The sequence below is a fragment of the Pleurodeles waltl genome, chromosome 2_2 (assembly GCF_031143425.1).
Source record: "Pleurodeles waltl isolate 20211129_DDA chromosome 2_2, aPleWal1.hap1.20221129, whole genome shotgun sequence".
Lineage (NCBI taxonomy): Eukaryota > Metazoa > Chordata > Amphibia > Caudata > Salamandridae > Pleurodeles > Pleurodeles waltl.
The window spans coordinates 1,087,988,803-1,088,010,724 of NC_090439.1; the positions used below are offsets into that span (position 1 = coordinate 1,087,988,803).

A 21,922-nucleotide genomic window follows, 5' to 3' on the forward strand; every position below is an offset into this window, starting at 1 on the left:
TATTCCAAGTGTATGTTTAAAAGTGACCTTATTTAGACATATATCCTTAATAAGGCAATTTGCAGCTCCTACAGAGACCATCATGGTTAGGAGGAGTGACAATGGTCTTGCAGTTTTGCAGAGAGGTGGTCTGCCTACCTAATGCTGCCCTCGTAGTTCCCATTTCTGCATTTTTATCTCCTGACATTTCTGCTCCATCATTTGAGCTCAACCTTTCTGTTGTGTTTTATTCAAATCTTTTTAATGATTAGACTTTGGGAAAACATCCGCAATAAATTTGGTTAAACAAAAGATTGAATAGTTATCCTGGACTGAAAAACGGTGGCATCCTAAGAGTATCCTGTGAATACAGCTGCTACAACTGCATCCATATTTCTAATACAAATGCCCAAAATACCACTGACATATACTGCGGACGCGGGTGACTAACAAGTGCTGTAGACCTGAGTTACGTTCTTTCTGGAAGCAGATGCTGCGGGTTGGTCAGGCACATCTTCATGTGATTAAGTGATCTTCACATATATCATTTACCGCGACTCTGCCATCAATCACGGGGCTGTTCCACCTTATTGGTGGAGCATGATTAGATGTATAACTAGCAACGTGTTTCATTTTAAACTATGGTCGATAATAAATAATTGTAAACCAGAGGAAGCCTTTGCCATCTCCCCCAGTGAACTCAATGTTCTTGTCAAAGATGTAAGCTAAACTGAACAATTCAGATGCATCAGGGTTTATCCTGTGTAGTGAAACATTTTGTTGTCCACTGCACATGAAACCAACAGTCAAGCAACAGAGTCAAACCCTGGCAATTTAAAAGATGAAGAAATAAAATCTCTTTCAACTGCGTCTTCATCTGAACAGGCAGGATGTGTCAACACCCATGACCCAACAATTTGCAGTTCGTGCTGTTAGCATTCAAGACGTACTCACACTCACCATGTATATCTTTTCTTGTCACTTTTCAGATCACCATGTAGACTCAAGTTATCGACATGAAGGTTCGCTTAGTAGAACGGACTGTATCCAAAGCTTGAATATTGTGCCCTCTGGTTGCTTAGTTGAAGTGAGGAGTCGGCCCTCACATCCAAGGGTTGTGTGCTCCAAGTTGGCCGAGACACTAAAGTGGTGGAATTAGTGAAGTGCTCAAGAATGCAATACACCTAAAAACACTCTATACCAGCATTCCACTTAACACCTCTGTAACTGTCCCCTACCTGGCAGAGAAGAGACGCAACCCACCTATGAGCACACACAATTGTATTTAGTGAACCAAATGGTGGAGACAAGTCCATTCCTGTTAAAAGGCTAGTGCCACCAGCCATTCAGGCTGTGAAAAAATGTGCGCTGTGAAATTTTGAAAAGGTTTAGGTTGGTGTACAAACTCCTGTTGCGCATCTTCTATAATTCTTAACACAGGTATTGTGGTTGAATTATGTTTAACAATAAGCCCCCCTGCGGAAGCCAATGTGTCCCTGTAGGAAATGTCAGCATTCAGTCAGTACTGAAGAAGACTAATACACAGTCGATGCACTAGTGAGACTAACAATAGTTCTTCCACTGCAAGTGCACCAGCTTTCCATATATTGGAAGCACAGATACTCGAACCACAAACATAGCATTCAAAATTCTTGTGGCAGCCAATTTTGATCATGCGCAATAAATACATGTTCATAGATTTGTAGCAATTGCAGTAACAAATACTGACTTATAGTGGTTGTAATCATGAGGGGTGGGGCAAACTTTGTGAAAACTAAGGCAATGGGGATATTTGCTTTGTTCCCATTGCATGTGTGAAGCGCGGGTCCACTCCCTTTCAGTTGTGCAAACCACGCAACAATGGTTTCCGTTCTGAGATCATAGAATCAGACAAGGGAGTAAAACATTTTAAACTAACATTTTCAAATGGCTTTGAATTCAGATGCAGGGAGATTCTTCCCCGCTGCCATCACCACTCCAGCCATCACCTTTGAATGCTGCATTTGTACTGTTAGCCCTCCCACTTCCAAACAGAAAGGATGGATGGTACCTTATGGGTCATAGACCAAAATGGTAATTTGACTATAAGCGTGGTAGAGCAGTGCAGTGCCGGGAGCTGGGAAAAGTACTCACTCCTTCCTATTAAGTTGCCCGTGGAAGGAGCGATCATTTTCAGTAGCCACAGAGGTAATGTGCACTTTACAAGAATGTAAAATTGACCAGTGGATTACAGAATTGGTTCCAAAGGAGGAAAAATCCATAAGGTTAAAAAAAAAAGCCTCCAAGTCAATCTTGCCACTCGAAGGTAGAGGTACTCACTGTAGGAAAGTGCAAGGCAGCAGATTCTCCCAAAATGTGGGAAGTGAAAAGAGTCACCGAAGCAAGTCGGAGCCCAGGAGACCAACACGGCATCTGGCTGCTGAAAAAATTGGGTGAAAAACACAGACATAAATTATAGCATGTGCGTAATGAACACAACTTAAAACAGGATTTAAATGAGTTGCAACAGGTCATTTTCTGCCGCAAACCTCCTAATGTATGATTTGAACAGGACGTGAATTAGAGGAAATGCACAGGAACCATCTTGGATTGGGAAGTCCATATATTGTACAATAATAATGGCCATTCTTGTTTTGGAGAAAATGAAAGGGCTAAGCACGTCCTCAAGGAGACAATATTCATGCCACCATATTTCCAATTCCAGTTGCTTCCCCTGACCAACTTGGACAACGTTCTGGAACTAAGGCAGGCTGGAAGGCAGCAACGTAGGGGGGGCCCACGGCACACAGAACATGTGATTGCCCTCTTTGCAGCTGAGAAAACTGGGCAAAGGTAAAATGGGCAGTGTTGTCCATGCGTTGGGGAGCAATAAGTAGTATATTTAGATATGTAACTGTCCAATCACATTTCCCTAGAGATGTAAGACTCTCTGTGTCAGCTTTATGTTTTGACCATGCTTTTCTCTAACTCTCTGTCTCTTCCCGAGGGTCTATAATGTCCCTGGAAAACAACAGGAACCAAAGAACGGTCTGTGAGCATCAGACCACTTAACCCCACAGCTTTTGAACAGTGGCAAATAAAAATATTTACTGATGGCAAAGGAATTGTCTAAAACATCTCGTACCAAAATATCTACCTTACATACATTTCTCCCCCCAAAGATTTCGAATTGCACGCAAACCCACAAATATCCTACACCAGTCCTGCAGTAGTTGGGAATTGAGTGCAGCGGTACTCAGAATTTTAAAAACAGAATACTTTGTACGCAGATATTTTTGCATGGTAGATGTATTTAATTCTGAGTTTTTGCACAGATTTTTTCGGTCTGTCTTATCACACTGAACGCAATTTAAAAGTACAAGGTTAAATTCGCCCCTGTGTAACCTTGATTATTACAGTGCTTCCTTTCCATGCGCTGTAAATAAATCCTCCACATCCCACAAATATAAACAATCAACTAGACGTGCAGCGGATCATTATCCTTCCTAGTATAAAGTATGCCATCACCAAAAACCAGTCAAGCAATTTAAATTTCAATTTCGATTAAAAACCCGTTAGTCAGATTCTGAGTAATCAGCTCCTCTCAGCAGACAAAAACGACCTTGAACAGCAAATTTGTAAACAAAAAATGTTAATATTTCAGCCTCCTACAGAGTAGCTTGTACACAGATGTAGTCAGACCAATTGCAAAAGAACAATGAACCAAAAGAAACCAAACTTGTATTAATTTTGCCTACATTAGATAGCTTGCTTTAAAAAAAATTAAATTTACAAATTGCAAAAGCAAATAAAATGACTACAAAAGTAACACAGATGAGGACAGAGAGATGAACATTTTTGCGAAAGATAGTCATGTTTTTAAAAGAAACATTAACACCCACACAATCAAGATTTTGGTGTACAGACATCATATTCTAAACAAAGGTGATTTTTTGCAAAATTATCAAATCTTTTTTTTTTTTCTTGCAGCGATAAAGTAATATGTCACAGAGTTAGTTAATGTTCTGACCTTAGTTTCCTTGTTCAGCATCATAAAACACTGGCAATTCATGTTGTAGGCATGTTAATGTGGCATTTAATGCCGTTTGTGGTGTCATTAGTGCATGCGTGTCGGCCGCTAAAACAACCTTCAGCAGATTTCTGCTGGAGGGCACTATGTTTTTTTAAATCATGATCCAATGCAAGATGTGTGTGACAGCACCTTGCCATGAGAAATACACAAGTTAAACTGCTCTCCCACGCTTGTTGCTCCCAAAAGCCCTAGGAAGAGAACTAGGGTGCATTACCTCAAACTTGTTGTTACTTATGCCAAATCCTTCTTGTCTGAAGAGGAATGTTTTGGCAGCCAACAAGCAATCCTTCAACCTAGACGTTTTTCAAAATGGCCACCTTTGTTACCAAGATCTTTGTTTGCTTTCTGTTGATAATGTGATTGTTAGAGTTTCTGAAAGCTTAAAATGGTTATTGTTGGGAGTTCAGTGCATTTTTATGTTTCACAAGCCAAGTGTATTTTTTTGTTGTTTTTGTTTCAGTATTTTTGATTTTAATTGCAGTCAGATGACAGTGCCTCTATACGGTATGACACTCAAGTGTTCCAAGTGTGGAGTAGTTTCTTCGGCAGAAGTTTCCGCCACCGCCACCAGTAACGCCATGTTAGTTCCTCTAATTTCAATCTTCTTTACTTTCTTACTTGCTTTTCGTGGCCTATGATTTCCCCTTCCTTTCTTTTGTTTGATATTCCCCTCGTCTGTTGTCTCTCTCTGTTTTCCCCCTTAACCACAGCCATGCCAAGTTAGAAGGGTAGACTTCCGAACCTCTGCTAGAAACAGACAGAGCTCTCAAAACTGCGAGTTGGTCTGGAAAGCATCGATTGTAGCTGAACACATTTTCCTACTATATAGTGAGTTGGTACTTATGGGCAACAAAGACATATGGAATTAAATTTAATGAATTGGCCTCGGCGGGGTTTAAGTAGGATATTGGACTCAAAGGATCTGCTCTTTTAACTTGCTTGGTTGGATCAGGTTCAGAGGGATCTGGTGAAACAGTATGCCTTTCTCCTGTCAACTGATATATCAATATATTCTACTTCTTTTCCAGGCAACCCATGCACTGTCTTAAAATGTTTGTTAGATTATACGTTGTTCATATTGTGAGCGAAGGAGAATTGAATTCAGTCTTGTTGTTGCACGAATTTCTGACTATACATTGCCTAATTACATATATGCATTTATTCAGTTGTACATAAAGCACACGCATGCCACCAGAGGACAGTTTGTATCGCTGGCTGCAGATGAGATTGGACCAGTACATGGTAGAGTCTGTATGTCTGTTCTTGTCAAGAGCTGGTAGTGCTTGGTGAGCGAGTGTCCTGCTAAGCTCGTGGCTGGGTGTCGGTACCTCACTCTGTTTTTAGGGGAGTGGGGCGGCCCAGAAGGAATCTGGCTTGATTTTAAAAGCTTTCCTGAATACGAACTGTTCAGTACAATTGAACTTTGATAGGAGATGCAGAACCCTAAACTTCTCCCATCCATTTTCCTGAGATCTGAAGCAGTTGAGACCAGTCTACTCGCCGGAGCTCAAGCTCGTGTTAGAAACCTTTCTGTCAGTCAGCACAGTGCATAGTGTAGCTCATTCTCCCGTTTGCACTCTTCCCATTTCATATGCAGGATTGTTGACATCCTTGTAGCCAGGAAATACAAGTTACTGTAGAGCAGGCATGCCACCATAGGCCCCGGAGGGCTAGATCTGTCCAATTTGTACATAAGATAAACTTACATGCAGTGAATCTGAAATCACTAGTTAACCTTAAAAGTATGTTTATGTGGCCATCCTAGACGCACCTCATTATTCATGACCCATAATGCACTGTGTGTGATACTTGTGCCCTGGATATCACTGTTAACAACGCCACACAACCATTGTGCTGCCCATATCAATCTCAGGTTCTTGCTGTTCATGGAGTTGGTTGCACGCTATAAGCAGCACATTCTGTTTATTCATTCGCGAGCCAGGTCGCTCCACACACAATGCATTTTCTAATTTGTTACGTCCTGAGAAAACTTGGCCAACTATTGATTCTGTTTCATTTAGCATTGTTTATGGCCAGCCAACTACTGAATCTGTTCAATCTATGCTGCGATCGTATTGCACCTCCTGCTAAGATACACAAACACCCTGAAGGCAATTTAAAAAGCCACAATTTTATTGTCACTCTTGGACTTTAAGAGGGGGCTGAACATGTTAAGAAGTGAGCCAAGTTGATCTCTGTATAAAACGTTGTAAGAATCCAGATAGAAGAAACACAAGCATGATTTTTGTTGGCCGAACAGTTTATATCCAGAATTAACTAATCTCCTTCTGAAATCTACATCACAATCTGTGTGTTTTTTCTCCACGGTTTAATATTGCTTACTTTCATTCTGTGGATCTCACAGTGGCTAGGACTATGAGAGATTTCCGCCTCTATAGGTTTATCCACTTTAACACCAGGGCCTCCAATATGAAAGTATTCCTCTCCAGTGAATGGCTGGAAAAAGGGGCGAGCAGACTGTGTTCCCCAGCCAGCCCCTGCTCAAGTCCTGCTTCCTTGCAGCCCAAGTGGAGCCAGCATTTCTTCATCACCATCAGATCTCCTTCGCAGTCTGCAGCGGCCGGTCTTTCATTGTCCCACAATGACCAGTTCCTAAACTAGTTTAATTAAATGAGAGATCCTCCTCTTTGGTTGTAACAGTAAGGGCCAAACATTCCCAGATCAGCCCCAGAAACTTGCCCTACTAAATTTGAGTAAGCCACTTCCAGAGCTTCTGACATGTATGCATTTTCACTGAGTCGTTTTCCAACTGCTGCATTGATTTATGTGCCTTCCGTGATTAAAATATATGTAGTTTAATCTCTAAGTATTTTATTCTCATTGATTGGTTGGTTGTTATTGTTTTTCTTCGAATTGTGAAGTCAATACTTGTTAGTTTTGTAATCTATTTGTGTGGATAATGTATTCGTTTTCTCTTAACTAGTCTTAACCTTGTTAAAACTAGTTTCACAGCACCGGCTTATCCAGAGAGTTACTTTTTAGAGATCAGGCAAGCTTCCGAAGAGCCAAGGTGTTTCAAGGGAGTTCTTCTTCGCCTTTGTCTATTAGTTAGAGGGTCCTTGTGAGGAGGGATGCTTACATCAAAGACCACATTGGCACAGTGGTGCGCCAGCTGAAGTAACAGACAGAGAGTAGTGCAAAGCTTTTAAGGCCATAGGGGCTGGAATGAAGCACTATATAACATGTTGAAAGGGTCTTTGAATTTAACACAAGAGGCTGGTCCTAACTTCTGTAATCCTTTAAACTACACAGGGTGGAGTTCCCTTGCCAAATGAAAGGAAGCTTTTGAGAGAGCATGCAAGTTCAGCCTGCAATTAAAGAGGATACTTGGGTTGAGTACCCAAGTATCAACTGTACAATCCCTCTGAATAGTAGTTCACTCTCTCCCTGACCTCATCTTAAATGGTTCTCAGAATCCATAATCATTTATTTTGTTTTGTCCTGATTTCACTTCAGCCAGCCTGACATTTTATAGACTTCCCATCTTGTCCTCATCTTGTTTGTCCAACAAATAAAGAAAGTCTCAGGTCTTCATCCGAATGAGACCCATCACTGAATGTTCTCGGAATGCTGTTGACTCCAGGTCACACAGCAGCCTGTGGTATTGAGAACCAGCAACATCAGTGACCAAGTGGGTCCTAACATGACTCAGTGTGTGGACACGGTGACCACTTCAAAATAATCTTCCTACCTGCATACCTGGTAACCCATGCAAGTGACTTGGCACCAAACAATGAACAGTAGCATTGAAAGCTGCCAAAACAGCTTTGGTTAAATTAGGAATCCCCTCGGGTTTCACTTGTGAGGGGAACATATTAGACCTCAGAAATTGAATAGGTTGTTAAATTTCAAGCCATACAGAGGCCTCTTCTTTTGCTACAAAAACTGTGTCCTAGATTTTCTAAACTCGACTAAAAGTGTTGCTGCATGATGTATAGCAGTGCAAATGACAGCATTTGTCACATTTCGCACTCAAAAGGAGTGCTGATACAGCATTGCATCGGCTAGCACAAAAAACGTGATAATCATTGGAAAGTGGGCCGCAGAGAACAGGAAAAGCGTCAAAAAACCCTTTGATTGCACACTAAGCCAGATCAACTAAAGTGGCGTGGCCTGGCTTTTCGTGGGATTCTAGCACCAAAGGAAATCAGGCTTCAACAACAGGCAAGCAGAATATTGCCAGCTATCTCAATGAGTAGTGTGTGATATCTACTACATGACACTTCTTGTTGGGCAGTTGCCTTCAGCAGAAATTTGTACTGATGGGTGTTCCTGGAGTATAAGTATCAGCCAAGACACAGCTCGCTCAGCTTTGCACCTTGACACCATGCTTTGGCATCCGGCTAAGACAGCATTCTTGGTGTAAGCGCCGCTTGTAGTACCAGCGGCATGCGACTTCATAATATGGCGCGGTACAATTTTATCCCATTCTCCCATGTAGAGTGGTGTATTTTCATTCAGAGATGTGCTGCCCAATTGTAAATCTGGGCCCGTTTTTCAGTGTTTGGACTGGACTTGTGCCGTTTTCACCCATCGTATATAACTAAAGAGACCAACAGGGACAATGGTGCCAAAAGCGATAGCATACACATCAACAAAAATCCCACAAAACTTAAAGACAACGCTCAAAAGCACGAACACAAACCAGATGAGACAGAGAAAATCGAAGCATTGGGGCCCAGCTGTCAATCAACACATTTTTCTATGTCTTAATATGTGGAATGCTATTTAATTCCGCTCATTTCTGGGCCAAGGGAAAGACTGAAGTCAGACAGGACACTACATTATTTACTTTTTGAACAAGGGGAAGGATTTGCTCCTGAGATTTATAGTCAAGTCCCCAGACCTATGGTTAAGGGCTTGACGTTTCTGCTTATGGTTCTCACACACTGGCCACCCATTTTGGCTTTGGCCAGTCTTCATATGTAAGTAGATATAAAACTGGAGGAACCTAGTGTTCCTGTTTTGGTTATTAGTTATGCTCTCTACTCACTAGAATGCAAAATGTGTGATGCTTTTTGCAGTTTTTAATTTGCTACCATGACGTTCGGCCACCACTCTGAATGCGTAGGCTATTCTGCAGCACCCGGTGCCTCCTCACAACTCCTGGCATGCAGAGCTTCTTTTATAAGGCGTGAACTGCTCATGTATTCTGAATGGCTACCCCACTTCCAGTCTGAATGGATGACAATCAATGACCAGTGAGTTTGGCCATACGTCTAGGGCCCTCTTTCTGTCTGTCCCACAATCGTAGATGCTAACGGTGCACCCCATAAATACCTAAATTGCCCCCTGTAAAGTATTTACAGGGGCCACTATTCACCCAGACCTCTGAGCTTAGGGCCTTTAAATGCTTGTTAACACACCAGTATACATATTTTCCCTCCGTGCTATATGTGCAAAGTCTGATTTTTCACAGTATTCAGCATGGTATTTGTCAAGCTTCACCTTGAAAAAACTGTTGCAACAAAAAAAAACGTGGTGGCGTAGTGAGCGCCTGAGTTAAAATCCTGATTGTGGTGCAAATGGATGTTTGTGCCTGAAATGGGATTTGGTTTGGCAAGAAGAACGAGGCTGTAGATTGCATTGGTAATGCTAATTGCATGCCTTTTAATCAAACATAATTGTTCTCTGTTTTTGAACCATGCAGACTGGCTGTCATTTAGCACCAATCTGACATCCCACACCTTCCTGCATTGCTTTGTGGTCCAGGTAGGCGTGGGATGTGCTGACGCGGTGGGTTGCAGAAGGGTACAAGGATACCTCTGCATTCATGTGTCTTTGTGGGATTTTGCACACCTATTGGCTTGCCATTTTCTTATCCACGCCTGTAGAACCCAGGAGTAGTAGATGCATCCAAAAGTCTCTATGGGATGCCCTTGTAATGAAAAATGTACCACTAGAAATCAGAATCTGTACGGAACTGGAGTTGATCTGTCACCTTTGAAAGGGATAGATTTTAGATGTTGATGAGAAACAGCAACATTGCAAGCCCTATGGAACCACGCACATTTGTTTGAAGTCCTAGTGGGTCCAAGTCCAATTTGCATACACAATTGAAGGCTTAAGTCCATTTCCGCTGTCCTTTTCGTCAGCCTGTGAAACAGAATGCTGTGGTCTACAATGCCATATGCACACCACAAATAACCAGAATTTGAGTTAGACTGAGATGTTCTTCCCACTGTCTTCCTTCTGTGTGTGCATTTACATTTGTGTGGCCCAATTTCAACGAAATGTTTATGATTTAGATGTGTGCAAAGTTTTTGTTAGATGTGTCACTGAGCTAGAATCAACTATGAACACATCTTAAAACTCTGAGGCCTTAAGGATGGAGCGCAGGTCGACCAGGGCTAACAACTAGCCCAAACTCTTGCAATTGATAGTAGTCTACTCCTAGACAGCTCATGGCCATTCCTGGGGCAGATTATCCCGCTAGGATTTAGGACATAATCAATACCAATCACAGTGACACGCAGTTCGTTACTTGACAATAGCTCCCCCTCTGTTGCCAGTAGAATATTATATGATTGGATGCTATGTTTGCCCTGATTTGATAGTGTCTCCCTTTGTGCTTCTTTACTGCATGTTGCCTCTATGTTCCGTAAAGTGATCTGCAGATTGCAAGAACCTTGAAGGGCATCCCGACCCCCTATTGTATTGAAGGCCACATTCTTATTGTTTTTTACTTCCCATAAAGTTGTAAGGGAATTAGGAGTGTTGGAGGAAATCTATTGCACATTATAGAATTCCATCAAATAGTGGATTTTATAGTCACCACTAAATTACTTTGAACTGGAGAGAAGCAAAAGTGCTTTTCCACTCCAACAATCAATGAGTAATCCTGAATTCCAATAATAGCCCACTTTGTTTGATAAATGTCCAATGCCTTTCTAATGATTGGGTAACTGAGCAGAATACTCAGCGTTATAGGCCCTGTAAATGTATTAGAAGAGAATGTCTGACTGTCTTTGCAAGTCACCGGGATCATTCTGTAGGAGATGGCTCAAACACAATGAAGCTGCAGGTGATAAGCATCAATGCCCGTGACGTTTGAGTACATCACTCAGATAAACTCTCTAATCATTTCTCTAACTTGAAAACACCTAGATAAGCACATCTCCCATTTAAAGCATACCTTCAGTTTCACAGAAAACATTTCAAACCTTGTTAAAAGGTCATGAGAAAACAGTGGTTACTAACAAGGATTTATGCCCAGATAAAAATTAAAAAAACATTTGATTTATATAAGTTCTTATTTCTTTTTGACGATATCTATTGCAGTTCAGACAATGTCAATGTTAAGGCAAATTTGCGACGTGAATATTTATTTTCGCCCCTGACCTTGCCCTTTTTTGGCCACCAGTGCTAATGTGACTAGATTGCTTCCTACAGGATGACGAGAAAGTGACTATAATGTATAAGGAGAGCCCTATCCTATGGCCCGATATCATTTCAGTGGCCTACTACCATTTCATACCCTCTTTCAGTCATCATAGACAAGGCCTTGCTATCCATGGTTTACAGATACCCAACCATAGGGTTTATCATTGTTTTTGACAGACCAGTTGACCTGACCACCATTGCATCCTCTAGGATGAAACAGGTCACCCCAAGGTACAGACTCAGTGATGGGCAGCCAGTAGTGAGCAGTCACCCAGGGGTGACATCCTGGGCTTCTCTGCACAGTGTTAGAAAAGCCAGCCAGACGCTGCTTCTCTTGGTTCCATATACACCTGGGATGTTTTGCCTACTAATGCTACACCTTTGCGCTGCTACTGGATATTGACGAGGCGCACATTCAGTCAGACAATAGACATGACTTCCAGCAGCATTGTGGAGACACAACAGGAACAACAGTGAAGATAAACAGTGAAGATTTCTGCTTTGTAACAAGCTTCTACAGATTTGAAACATCCTCCATCTGAGAAACATCCTTTTCCAAATAGGTTTAAAGGATCGTCACTTCCAATAGTACTGCGCTAGTGGCTACATAAATTCCTAACATAACATGTCTGGCCATTTGACCTGCATGCACTCATAAGCGGAAATGTGAGGCATGTATTGTATGATGCAGTTGGGTATAGCAAACCAAGTTGTAGAATCTCAGGGTTAATATAGGAAGCAGCAATGTGAGAGCGAGAGAGGGCTGTGAAGTGTGCATGAAGTTAATGGAGGCAGGCGGATTAGCAGGGTGGATGGTCTGCTGGTCACTTGCTATCAATTTATTGGATGTATTCAGTTTTCCTTTCTAAAAGGAGCACCGTAATGATGTAATTATAAAAGTTAACTTAGAGAATTTGGTCTCTAGTGTTTATCTTCCTTTATTAACTGCAAGATAAATTTGTGATACAAGTATTGTGCATATAGGGATTTTACAAATGGCTAAATTGACACATTGCTGAAGCAACTCATGTGTGTTTGGGATACTTGCAGAGTGGAGTAACCATCAGTTTTTCACAAAACTGCATTCATTGCAGACACTTGAGCTGCCAGGCATTGGGAAATTGGAGGCTACTTCGAATTGATGACTTTGACACAGAGTGATTGGCATTTTTTTAAAAGTAACCTTTTAATCTTTCTTGTTTTTCCAGGGCCTCATTGTGGAGTTCCTGTGTTGTCTTACCGCTCCTGGCACTCACTTGGATGTCTGCAGTCCTAGCCATCACAGATCGCCGGTCTGCCCTTTTTCAAATCCTCTTCGCTGTCTTTGACTCCCTCGAAGGTTTTGTCATTGTCATGGTTCACTGCATCTTACGACGAGAGGTGAGGACACATACTTCTTGCAATCATTTATTCTTTCCTAGAATATTTTACCATCAGTGTGTATCTATATTGCAGACCCAGTATTAACATAGTACTCAAAAGAAGTCGGGTTAGTCTGTCTGGTTCTTCTAGAAACATAACTTTTTTTTTGTTTTTCTTGGTGCGGAGCTGGACAGTGCAGTCATCTAAATGACTGAAACACCTACTGACGTGGAATTTTGTTTTACTATTTCTGTGAATCTCACTGGCCGCTAATTGTAAATCCCAGCATGAGGGATCTCTCTATATATTACTTTTTTACTACTCCTGCCAAACTAATCAAATGTGCCAAGAGTCAGGGTCCTTCTTCATGTGGCCCAGATGTGGGAACAGCATTTTGGAATCTTATCCTTGTTACTGTTGCAATTTTGATCAGTAGTCTCTGAACTTTGGATGCAATGACTATTCTTTTTGGTCTGAAAAGAGGGTGTCATGATGAACTGCATTTTTGGTCATGTTGGCTGCAAGGGTAATTCTCACCAGATCATTTTCCACTCCACACAATAGCAACTGGAAGCAAAAGATGCTGGGAGCATATCCTTTGAGACAGGAGGTGGCATTGAAATGCATCCATCCTCACAGATCGCTGGGGAAGTGGTCCATGGTCAAACTGGATGCATTTGAGAGCTCAGGTCTTTCAAATGAATCCTATTCCTTCCTACTGTTGTTGTCACAATGTTTGTTTCTTCTTTGGATTGCTAACCATACCTTCTTAAAAATGCACAGCAACAGGCTGTATGCATAGGTACCAACAGTGGAGGAAAACTTGTAGGTTGCAAGGCGAGGTAGGGAGAATCTCTCCATTGTTGACACAGAGAGGCTATAACAAGGTAAAACACATGGGTGGTGCTGTGTTATTATGGGTAGTACCAACAGGAGTATGTTGGCAGGAACCATTTGACAGTACCATGCCCTGACTGTTTTGAATTTGCAGAGTAGGATTTCTGAAAATACATTTCTAAAAAAGAAAATCACACATTCTTTCTTGTCTGCCCTTTGGTGATCTCTTCAATGGTACAGTGTAGAATAAAATAAGTTGATGTACCCCTTAGATTGTGACCGTAGGATCAAGGAGCTATGATCTTACCAATGCTGGATCATACTATGCAACATTTTGCACTGTTGCAACCAAAAGAAGTAGATTCAATTTCCTTCTTCGGTAGAAGGAATTTAAGCAAACATCTCTAAAAGTAGTCTGCATCACTATACATATTTATATATAGAAGTGCCAAGATGGGACCCTTCACGGAAAATCAATTGAGTTTTTGGGGGGGGGGAAGGAAGGCACAAGAATAGAGGTATGCTGAAAATGTTGGTGAAAATACATGGCCTCAATTTGGCCTTCGCCATTGGAAAGGAGAATCTGTGCTTTTGTAACAATCCTGCAATGAGCAGTGCTAGAACTTGCTTGCAGATTCCACCTGCTACACTTTTCACCAGTGGAAAAAAACATCATTACAAATTGTCCAGATACATTGATATTTGCATAGTGTCTTCAAAGCTGAGAGCAGCTGAAACGGTTGTGTGTTCAGGACTGAACAGCTCACCACTAAAGCTCACATCATTATGTCAGTTTGAAATATGGCATTCAACTTGCAACACTTTGGCCCTGATTCTGACCTTGGCAGACAGCGGAGGCCGTCCGCCAAGGTACCGCCGCCAAATGACCGCACCGCGGTCAGAAGACTGCGGCGGCCATTCAGACATTTCCTCTGGGCCGGCGGGCGCTCTCCAAAAGAGCGCCCGCCGGCCCAGAGGAAATGCCCCTGCAACGAGGACGCCAGCTCAGAATTGAGCCGGCGTAGTTGCAGGGGTGCGACAGGTGCAGTTGCACCCGTCGCGTATTTCAGTGTCTGCAAGGCAGACACTGAAATACTTTGCGGGGCCCTCTTACGGGGGCCCCTGCAGTGCCCATGCCATTGGCATGGGCACTGCAGGGGCCCCCAGGGGCCCCGCGGCACCCCGTACCGCCATCCTGTTCATGGCGGGTTTCCCGCCATGAACAGGATGGCGGTAGGGGGTGTCTGAATCCCCATGGCGGCGGAGCGCGCTCCGCCGCCATGGAGGATTCCCCCGAGCAGCGGAAAGTCGGCGGGAGACCGCCGACTTTCCGCTTCTGACCGCGGCTGAACCGCCGCAGTCTGAATGCTCGTGGGAGCACCGCCAGCCTGTTGGCGGTGCTCCCATGGTCGCAGGGTCAGAATGACCCCCTTTATCTGGTTCTCCATTGTCACTGCTGTATTGCTCGTTAGATGTAAACGCCTGCTGTCTTTACATTGGCTCTTCACCATTACAATCATTCACCCGTGAAGTTAAATGCTACTGTTGATGGATAGTGTTTTAATGTGAATTACATTTACTGTTTATTATCTCACCAGTTTTCTTCTTCTCTTCAGATATCATCTCAAAAGCCACCTGCCTTCCATTGCCATTAAATACTGCAACTATTGCCATTGTGTCTGCTAAAATGCTTTTCATGTTGTGATTCAATGTTTTCTTAATTATTGTTTGTTCCCGTAATTGGGGTGCACCTGTAATGAATATGTGATTTAATACTGTATTGTGTTGTGATGTGAGCTGGAGTCCTTCATTCATCCACTGATCAGGTTCAGCAGCGGTAATTCTATATTTCTTGCAGTTCCACACATGATCCTCAACCATACTCTGTAAGAACCATCACTACAATAGGGGTTAGGTTACCCTTTACATATGCTTTTTCAGATGCAACTGTACTCAGACCCTACTCAGACCCTCTGCAAGGGTGCCACATTATGTCAACGAGTACCCTATAGCTACGCCTGAAGGACAGTGGGCTTTCCCTATGCGTGTCACCAAAAATGTTTTTTTGGTGGTGGCTAAGTCAGGGTGATGTTTTGGTCTTTGCCACTTGCCTATTCAGACATCACTCATGATGGAATGATAAATCTTGCAGAGTTCTGCAGTGCGATATCTCCATGCATGCTAGAGGCAACATGGTGGTTCCTCATATGCAAACCAAGCAGAATGTGAACTGCTAAAACTTTGGAGTAGATACCTCCTTTTAGTTTTAGGAAATTTTACACAGCCCAAATGCTTACCAGGCTGAAATAGTGAATAACTTTATCAGATCTCATTGTTTAGCCCCGAATAGGATTTTGTTATATGGTCTTTACTTAAGTGCTGATGGAGTAATCTTCACTGAGTCTGTGTGTTTTAGTTAGTAAACAATCTTCTAGGTTTAAATCCTGGGAGTAAGGAAATTAAAAACAGAAATATTATTCAACCTACCTGGGCTCTGGTCTCATCAGCATTTTATTTTTTTCCTTTACCTTTCACAAGTATGGCCTCATAAAGAAGGGTAAGGAAACATTATCATCTCTTTTACATATCTTATATTCATATACACATATATATATAAGAAGCAAATCTCTAGGTTGTTCACAAATTTAGGTGGAAATCAGCTCCTGCATAGAGCGCCCTACACCACCAACAACAACCTGCATTTGCTCAACTTAAATGTATGTTTTCCTATCAAAGTTTTTACGCATAGGATTAGCACGGTGCCATTCATGCTGAACTAGAAAGGACAAAGTTTTTTGCCATTTATACAGAAAAGACCTTAAGCATAGGATTAGCTAGCCATGCTGAGCTGTAAAATGACAAAAGGCTTTTGCCACTCCAGACACAGTTTTACAGTTTTGGATTGGTAAAATACTCTCCAAGCCAAGCTGAAATGAATAAAATCAGCCATTGATACCTGTTTCACTGCCATTACAGCTCTTCAGAGAGGTTTGGCTTCATCCAGACACAAGGGAGCGCCCAGTACAAGTCAAAACGATACCCTTTCAGGCTTAGTGTGACAAATAAATTATGCAAAAAAGGAAGCAGAGCACTCTGGGTAGTTTAGTTGGAGGGTAGCTCCTATGTAGAACATATATATATACAGTAGATGTATATATAGATATGTGTGTGTGTTTTAAATATGTTTTTTCTTTATGACAAGAAGATTTGTTCAATGGAAAATAGATTGGTTTTTAATAAGGTGCTAAGTAGAAATATGGGTTCAGAACGCTTGCGGTATGGTGTTTAAACTTCCTTAATTCTGCCTCTGAATATCCTCTAGAGCAACCAACTCGGGTGCTCCCTATTGGTTAACAGATATGTCTTGAGATTTTGAAACCCTGAATTTCCTCGTCTGCTACAAAAGCAGATATTAATCTCTCAAACTTTAGGGTTGCTGTTGCCATTGTTCATCCAATATCATCATCAATTCTAGCTTGAGAAGCATATTTTCCTGAGTAATGTCCTTTCAGTGCTGAGGGCCAACTTTGAAACATTGGCATTGCACACGCTGTGATATGACTCCTACCTGTATTTGCAGTACTTTTGGAGATGCAGTCTTTCTTGATAAACTGTGACTTGTGTGTGTTGTACATGGTCTGATCAAGTCAAATATCGTTAAAAGTATCCTGAAGGTCTTTTGATGTAGTGGTATCAGTTGCCTTTTTTTGAATACTACTTGAATTAGCTTCTCTGTTTCTTTCACTGGTGACTAGTAGTCCTGGTGGCTTTTGTAATGCAATCCGTTTTCTGAGTTAAAGAAAACAACAGATTTATTTGGCATGGGGTCTCCATTGTTTCTTGCCTTGGGTTTCAGGCTAGTTCCATATAGTAGCAGTTGCTATTGAGCACAGACCATTTTGTAACTGATACTTTGTTGCCATGTGCAATGCATGTGTCGCTGATTTATAAATTTCCTCAAATAGGGATCTTGGGTAGTGTTACAGATAGAGATATTTTCCTCTGTCTGTACCGGTCAGTGTCTTTTAAAATAACATCCTTTGAAAACTCTCAAATCTACTCGAGAAATAGTAGGTTTGTGTAGCTCATCCTTGTGTCAAATAGATGCCGCCTACTGTCACGTGGAAGAATCAGAGATCACCTTCGTCACTTAGCCTGGTGTTCATTGGAGGAAGGTAATCCTTCACAGTCATGGGTTACTGAAGGGATCCAATCGAAAATGGTCTGCATTTAATGAAAATAGCTAATGCTCACATTTACCGAAAGTTATTGTTTAAGCACTAAAGTGAAGTTCACTAAAGAAACATACTTTGAAATCACAAGTTGAGTATTTTCCCTTAATGATTTTGGTTGTAGCTTCTGCAGTTATGCTATAAGTGCCTTCTTGTTAGTCATGTTTCTATTCTGTTAGTTATGGAAAACTGACAAGGCTAATGCTAGAACAGTACGGCAACAGTGGATGGTAATGATTGGATCAGTCATAAACACATTTAATTATTGCGTCATTATTAGTCGACTTACACTATTACAGAGAGGAACTATCTTCGTGCAAATCAGTCTTTTACATCCGTAAAAAGAGTTAGTCAAGCCCAAACATAGACCTTCAAGTCCAAAAGTCTAGGAGACTACACTTTTTTGGTCTTATCCAGAGGGATCAGTTTCAGTACCTGTGGCACAGCCTCTCCGTGACCCACATCCAGACATGTAGAGCGATTCACTTACATAGCACAGATACAATGGATGGAAAGGCTTCAATGAATCAGAACCACTAGGAAGTTACTCTGGGGGCATTCCTTCATTTTTAACTTATCTGTGCTTTTACAGACAGGTGACCAACACAGGTACATCTTTCTAGTCCTATCTAGGAGGGTACAGTCCAATGATAAATGCGAGCCCAAGCAATTTGAGATGTATTGTAAAGCTGTTAGTTATCATTTGGTGAGCATCTTTAGTCCACATGGAGCAGTTAGCTTGAGACTTGAGTATGGAGTACTAGTACTGTGACTCAATTAGACAAATTGACAATGTATAGTCGAAACGTTTGAATCAGTCGGCACCTCTAGTAAGTACACTGGGAGTGTCCCATTCAGTGGTAGATCGAAAAGCAGGGAAAGTAGTTCTACGTGCTTTCACAGGTTGTCACTGACACATTGAGCTTCTTATGATGCCTCCAGTTTCTACAGGCCAACCATGCACTCCCTTCATTACATGTTTAGGTCAAATTGATACTACTTCTAAAAGATAATTCAAATGAGGACTCATACTTCTGCAGAATACATAGGATGACGCATTGCTATGATTCAGAGAGATGAGGCACATTATTCTTGAACTAAAAGACATCTCTTTCTACATATGATACATTTTAGATGGTTCAAGGATACTTAAGCATACTCAAACTACTCACTGCAGTTCAAAAGTCTATCTTTGTAAGATATGGAAATAGAAAATTGCATGTATATGCTCGTATGACATGATAACATTTATATAATGTAATATATAATATAATATGTGAACATTACCCCAACGAAGTTGCCTGATCACTCATATTCATTTAAAGAATTCTAGGATAGCATGCAGTGGCGAAAGCCCCCATTATATATATGTATGTAAAGGAATTTGTACAGCACAAAAATAGCTCGGAAGCAACAGAATACTGATCGTGGAAATCATGCGTTATCCGTCTTGTGCAGATGGTTGACTTTATGCTTTCTCACTTCAATCTTCTCTTGTCTGAAATTTTAAGCAGTTTCTATTCATTCAGTCTAGTTATTGCCCTCGAGTATGGCAATAAAATGCTGTTGTCTAAATATCATCTGACAAAAATATTGTTTGCTCATATTGTTTACAAACATGTTGCCCCATTGGAGTTAATAATGGAACATCTGCACCCAGTGTAGCAATGTTTCAGTGAACAAAGTTTAGGGTGCAATATTTACAACAGATGGTATTTTTGTTATCAATATTCTGAAATACATCTTCCTTGTAGGACAGTGATTCACAATATTAGCCAGTCCAACTCAACCAGGAACATGAAAAGTGTGTACTGCCTTAGAGCACCGGCCCAGCCATGGGACCTAATATGTCTTCAGCAGAGTTCCATCCTTATTCATTTTAGACTTAGATTGTCTAAGTTGACCACAAATGTACTGTATTTCCATTTTCCTGAATACCTTCATCTAGAAATAGTCAAGCACTGCCCATTGTTTTTGGTGTTAAATTCAGTCTTGACTTTGTAACCTTTAAATCTTGAGTTTCTGAGATGTAGAATGGGGGTCTAGGCTTGGCTCTCTGTCCACCCCATTTAAGCACTTTTTACTGCTGTGAGCAAGTGATGCTCAAAAATGGTCTTAAATGAAATATGACGAGCAAGGCTTTCGTTTTCAGGTGGATCATTTCAATGAAATATTAGTACATAAAATGTTGCAACATGCTTCAGTCTTTACAACTTGTGCAGACCACATCTTGTCCTGAGCTACCAAATCCTGAAAGTTCACCTAGTCTTTGTTTTTTATCTTTGTGTTTGCCTATGTTGTGTCATGATCAGTCAAGTGAATATGGCTGAACAGGGCTGTCACTTGTTATTGTTCTGGTTTGCAGTCTTATGTAATATGACCTGTATGTCCCCAGTTTATACCCAATCTAAAGAGAGAATGATAATAACATACATCAATTAAATATCAAATACAGAATCAGAAGTCAGAGAAGAGTGAACTTTTTTTTACTACATCATTAACCACTGTGGAAAACCACTCAGCTGGCTCAAAAATTATATTTAATTTATTGATAAAACATTACAGCATATTTATTAACAAAGCATTGCACACATAAGAAGTCAAAACAATTGATGTGTAATGTGTAGATCCCCTACTGTCGGAGGACAGAGACAATTTTAGAGCCGGACATCATTGCAGATCCTCTATTCAGAATCCCATTTGGCAACTTTTGGCCTAAAGATCAAAATTTCATGAAGATTAAGCTAACTTCCCAGAGAAACTACTAGAACGTGGATAAGGGTTTGGGAGCAACATTCTCCCCAGCCATTGCCCTTGCTGAGCCTGCTTCATTTGGTAGTGGATGAATGAGGTCTCCAGCCGCTGTCAATTTGTTGCAAATCACAAACTCAAAAATTCAGCAGAAAAGACAAGAAACATATTGGTTACTCCTATCTGTTTCTATTCGAGATTTGTTTGGTGGGGCTTAGTTGATGTCTTGGATGACCTCTCGACCCAATGTTCAGTTTAGAGAATTGCCTGACTGATATCTGCTGTATGATCCGTCCGGTAGGTGCAGGATGCAGTGAAGTGCCGAGTTGTCGATCGTCAGGAAGAGGGCAATGGAGACTCTGGTGGTTCATTTCAGAACGGACATGCACAGTTAATGGTAGGACAGAGTGCCACGCATTATTTTTAGCAGAAAGGGGCATTTTAGTCTGCACCAAATTAACTGCTTCTTTTTCAGTTCTGTTCTCTAGCATGTAAGTATAGGGGAACAGGTTGTGACTCAGCAAATATTTCTGACCTAAACCCTCCTGATCTGGATCACAATCTAGCTCTGCTACATGACCCAGCCAAAGAGTCAACAGAGTTGAGAGAGAATAAGCGCATGTTAGTTGATGCTGTCAGACCTAATGATAATATTCCCACCACTGTGACATAGGGCCTGATTTAGTCTTTGGCGGAGGGGGTTGCTCTGTCACAAATATTCGGTGTATTATGATCCCATAATAGCCTATGAAGATCGTAATATGGAGGAAGGGATATCTGTCATGCTTGTGAGGGAGTAACCCGCCCTCCAACCTCTAAGCCAGGTCCATAGTCTCCAATTCTACCTCCCATTGGATGCATGCAATGTAGTTTTGCATGAAAATAGGTGTGCTATACATTTGGTATTAAGGCATGCATTCCTACAAGGAGGATCTCATATCACATGGTACCGCTCCTTTCTCCCTCCACAGAATTGCCTGAGTTCTTGAATTTCCATGCATGGTTGAAAATTTTATAATTTTATGAGCATGTAAGTACTGAGCTATGAGCATGACAGTAAAGTGGGCAGTCTAGCAAATACTGTCTTTAATTCTATTGACATGTAACAGGAGAAGCCTGGAGGATCCAGCACCGAATCTACATTATTCTCAACATCACCACTTTTTAAGGTGAATAAGAAATTCCTTTTCCAAACCAAGTTGCAGCAGCCATTGTGACTCTTCCTTAACACAGTTCTCTTTTGTGCTTTGTTGGAGTTGTGAAAGTCCAGAGTCCGAAGCACTAA

The 21,922-nt window shown here is 41.4% G+C and overlaps 1 protein-coding gene across 17 annotated transcripts in view; it reads left to right on the forward strand.

Annotated features, from left to right (window-relative positions):
• Positions 1-21,922, forward strand: part of ADGRB1 (adhesion G protein-coupled receptor B1) — a 437,507-nt gene that overhangs the window by 357,936 nt on the left and 57,649 nt on the right. For 3 of the 17 annotated variants that reach the window (XM_069220854.1, XM_069220848.1, XM_069220858.1), the window contains 2 exons: positions 12,664-12,835; positions 20,939-21,034. In XM_069220854.1, coding sequence (XP_069076955.1) covers positions 12,664-12,835; positions 20,939-21,034 — 268 coding nt within the window. Of the gene's footprint in view, positions 1-4,511; positions 4,632-12,663; positions 12,836-20,938; positions 21,035-21,746; positions 21,807-21,922 lie in introns of all 17 variants that reach the window. The other 14 variants (XM_069220851.1, XM_069220855.1, XM_069220846.1 and 11 more) reach the window with 6 other exon arrangements.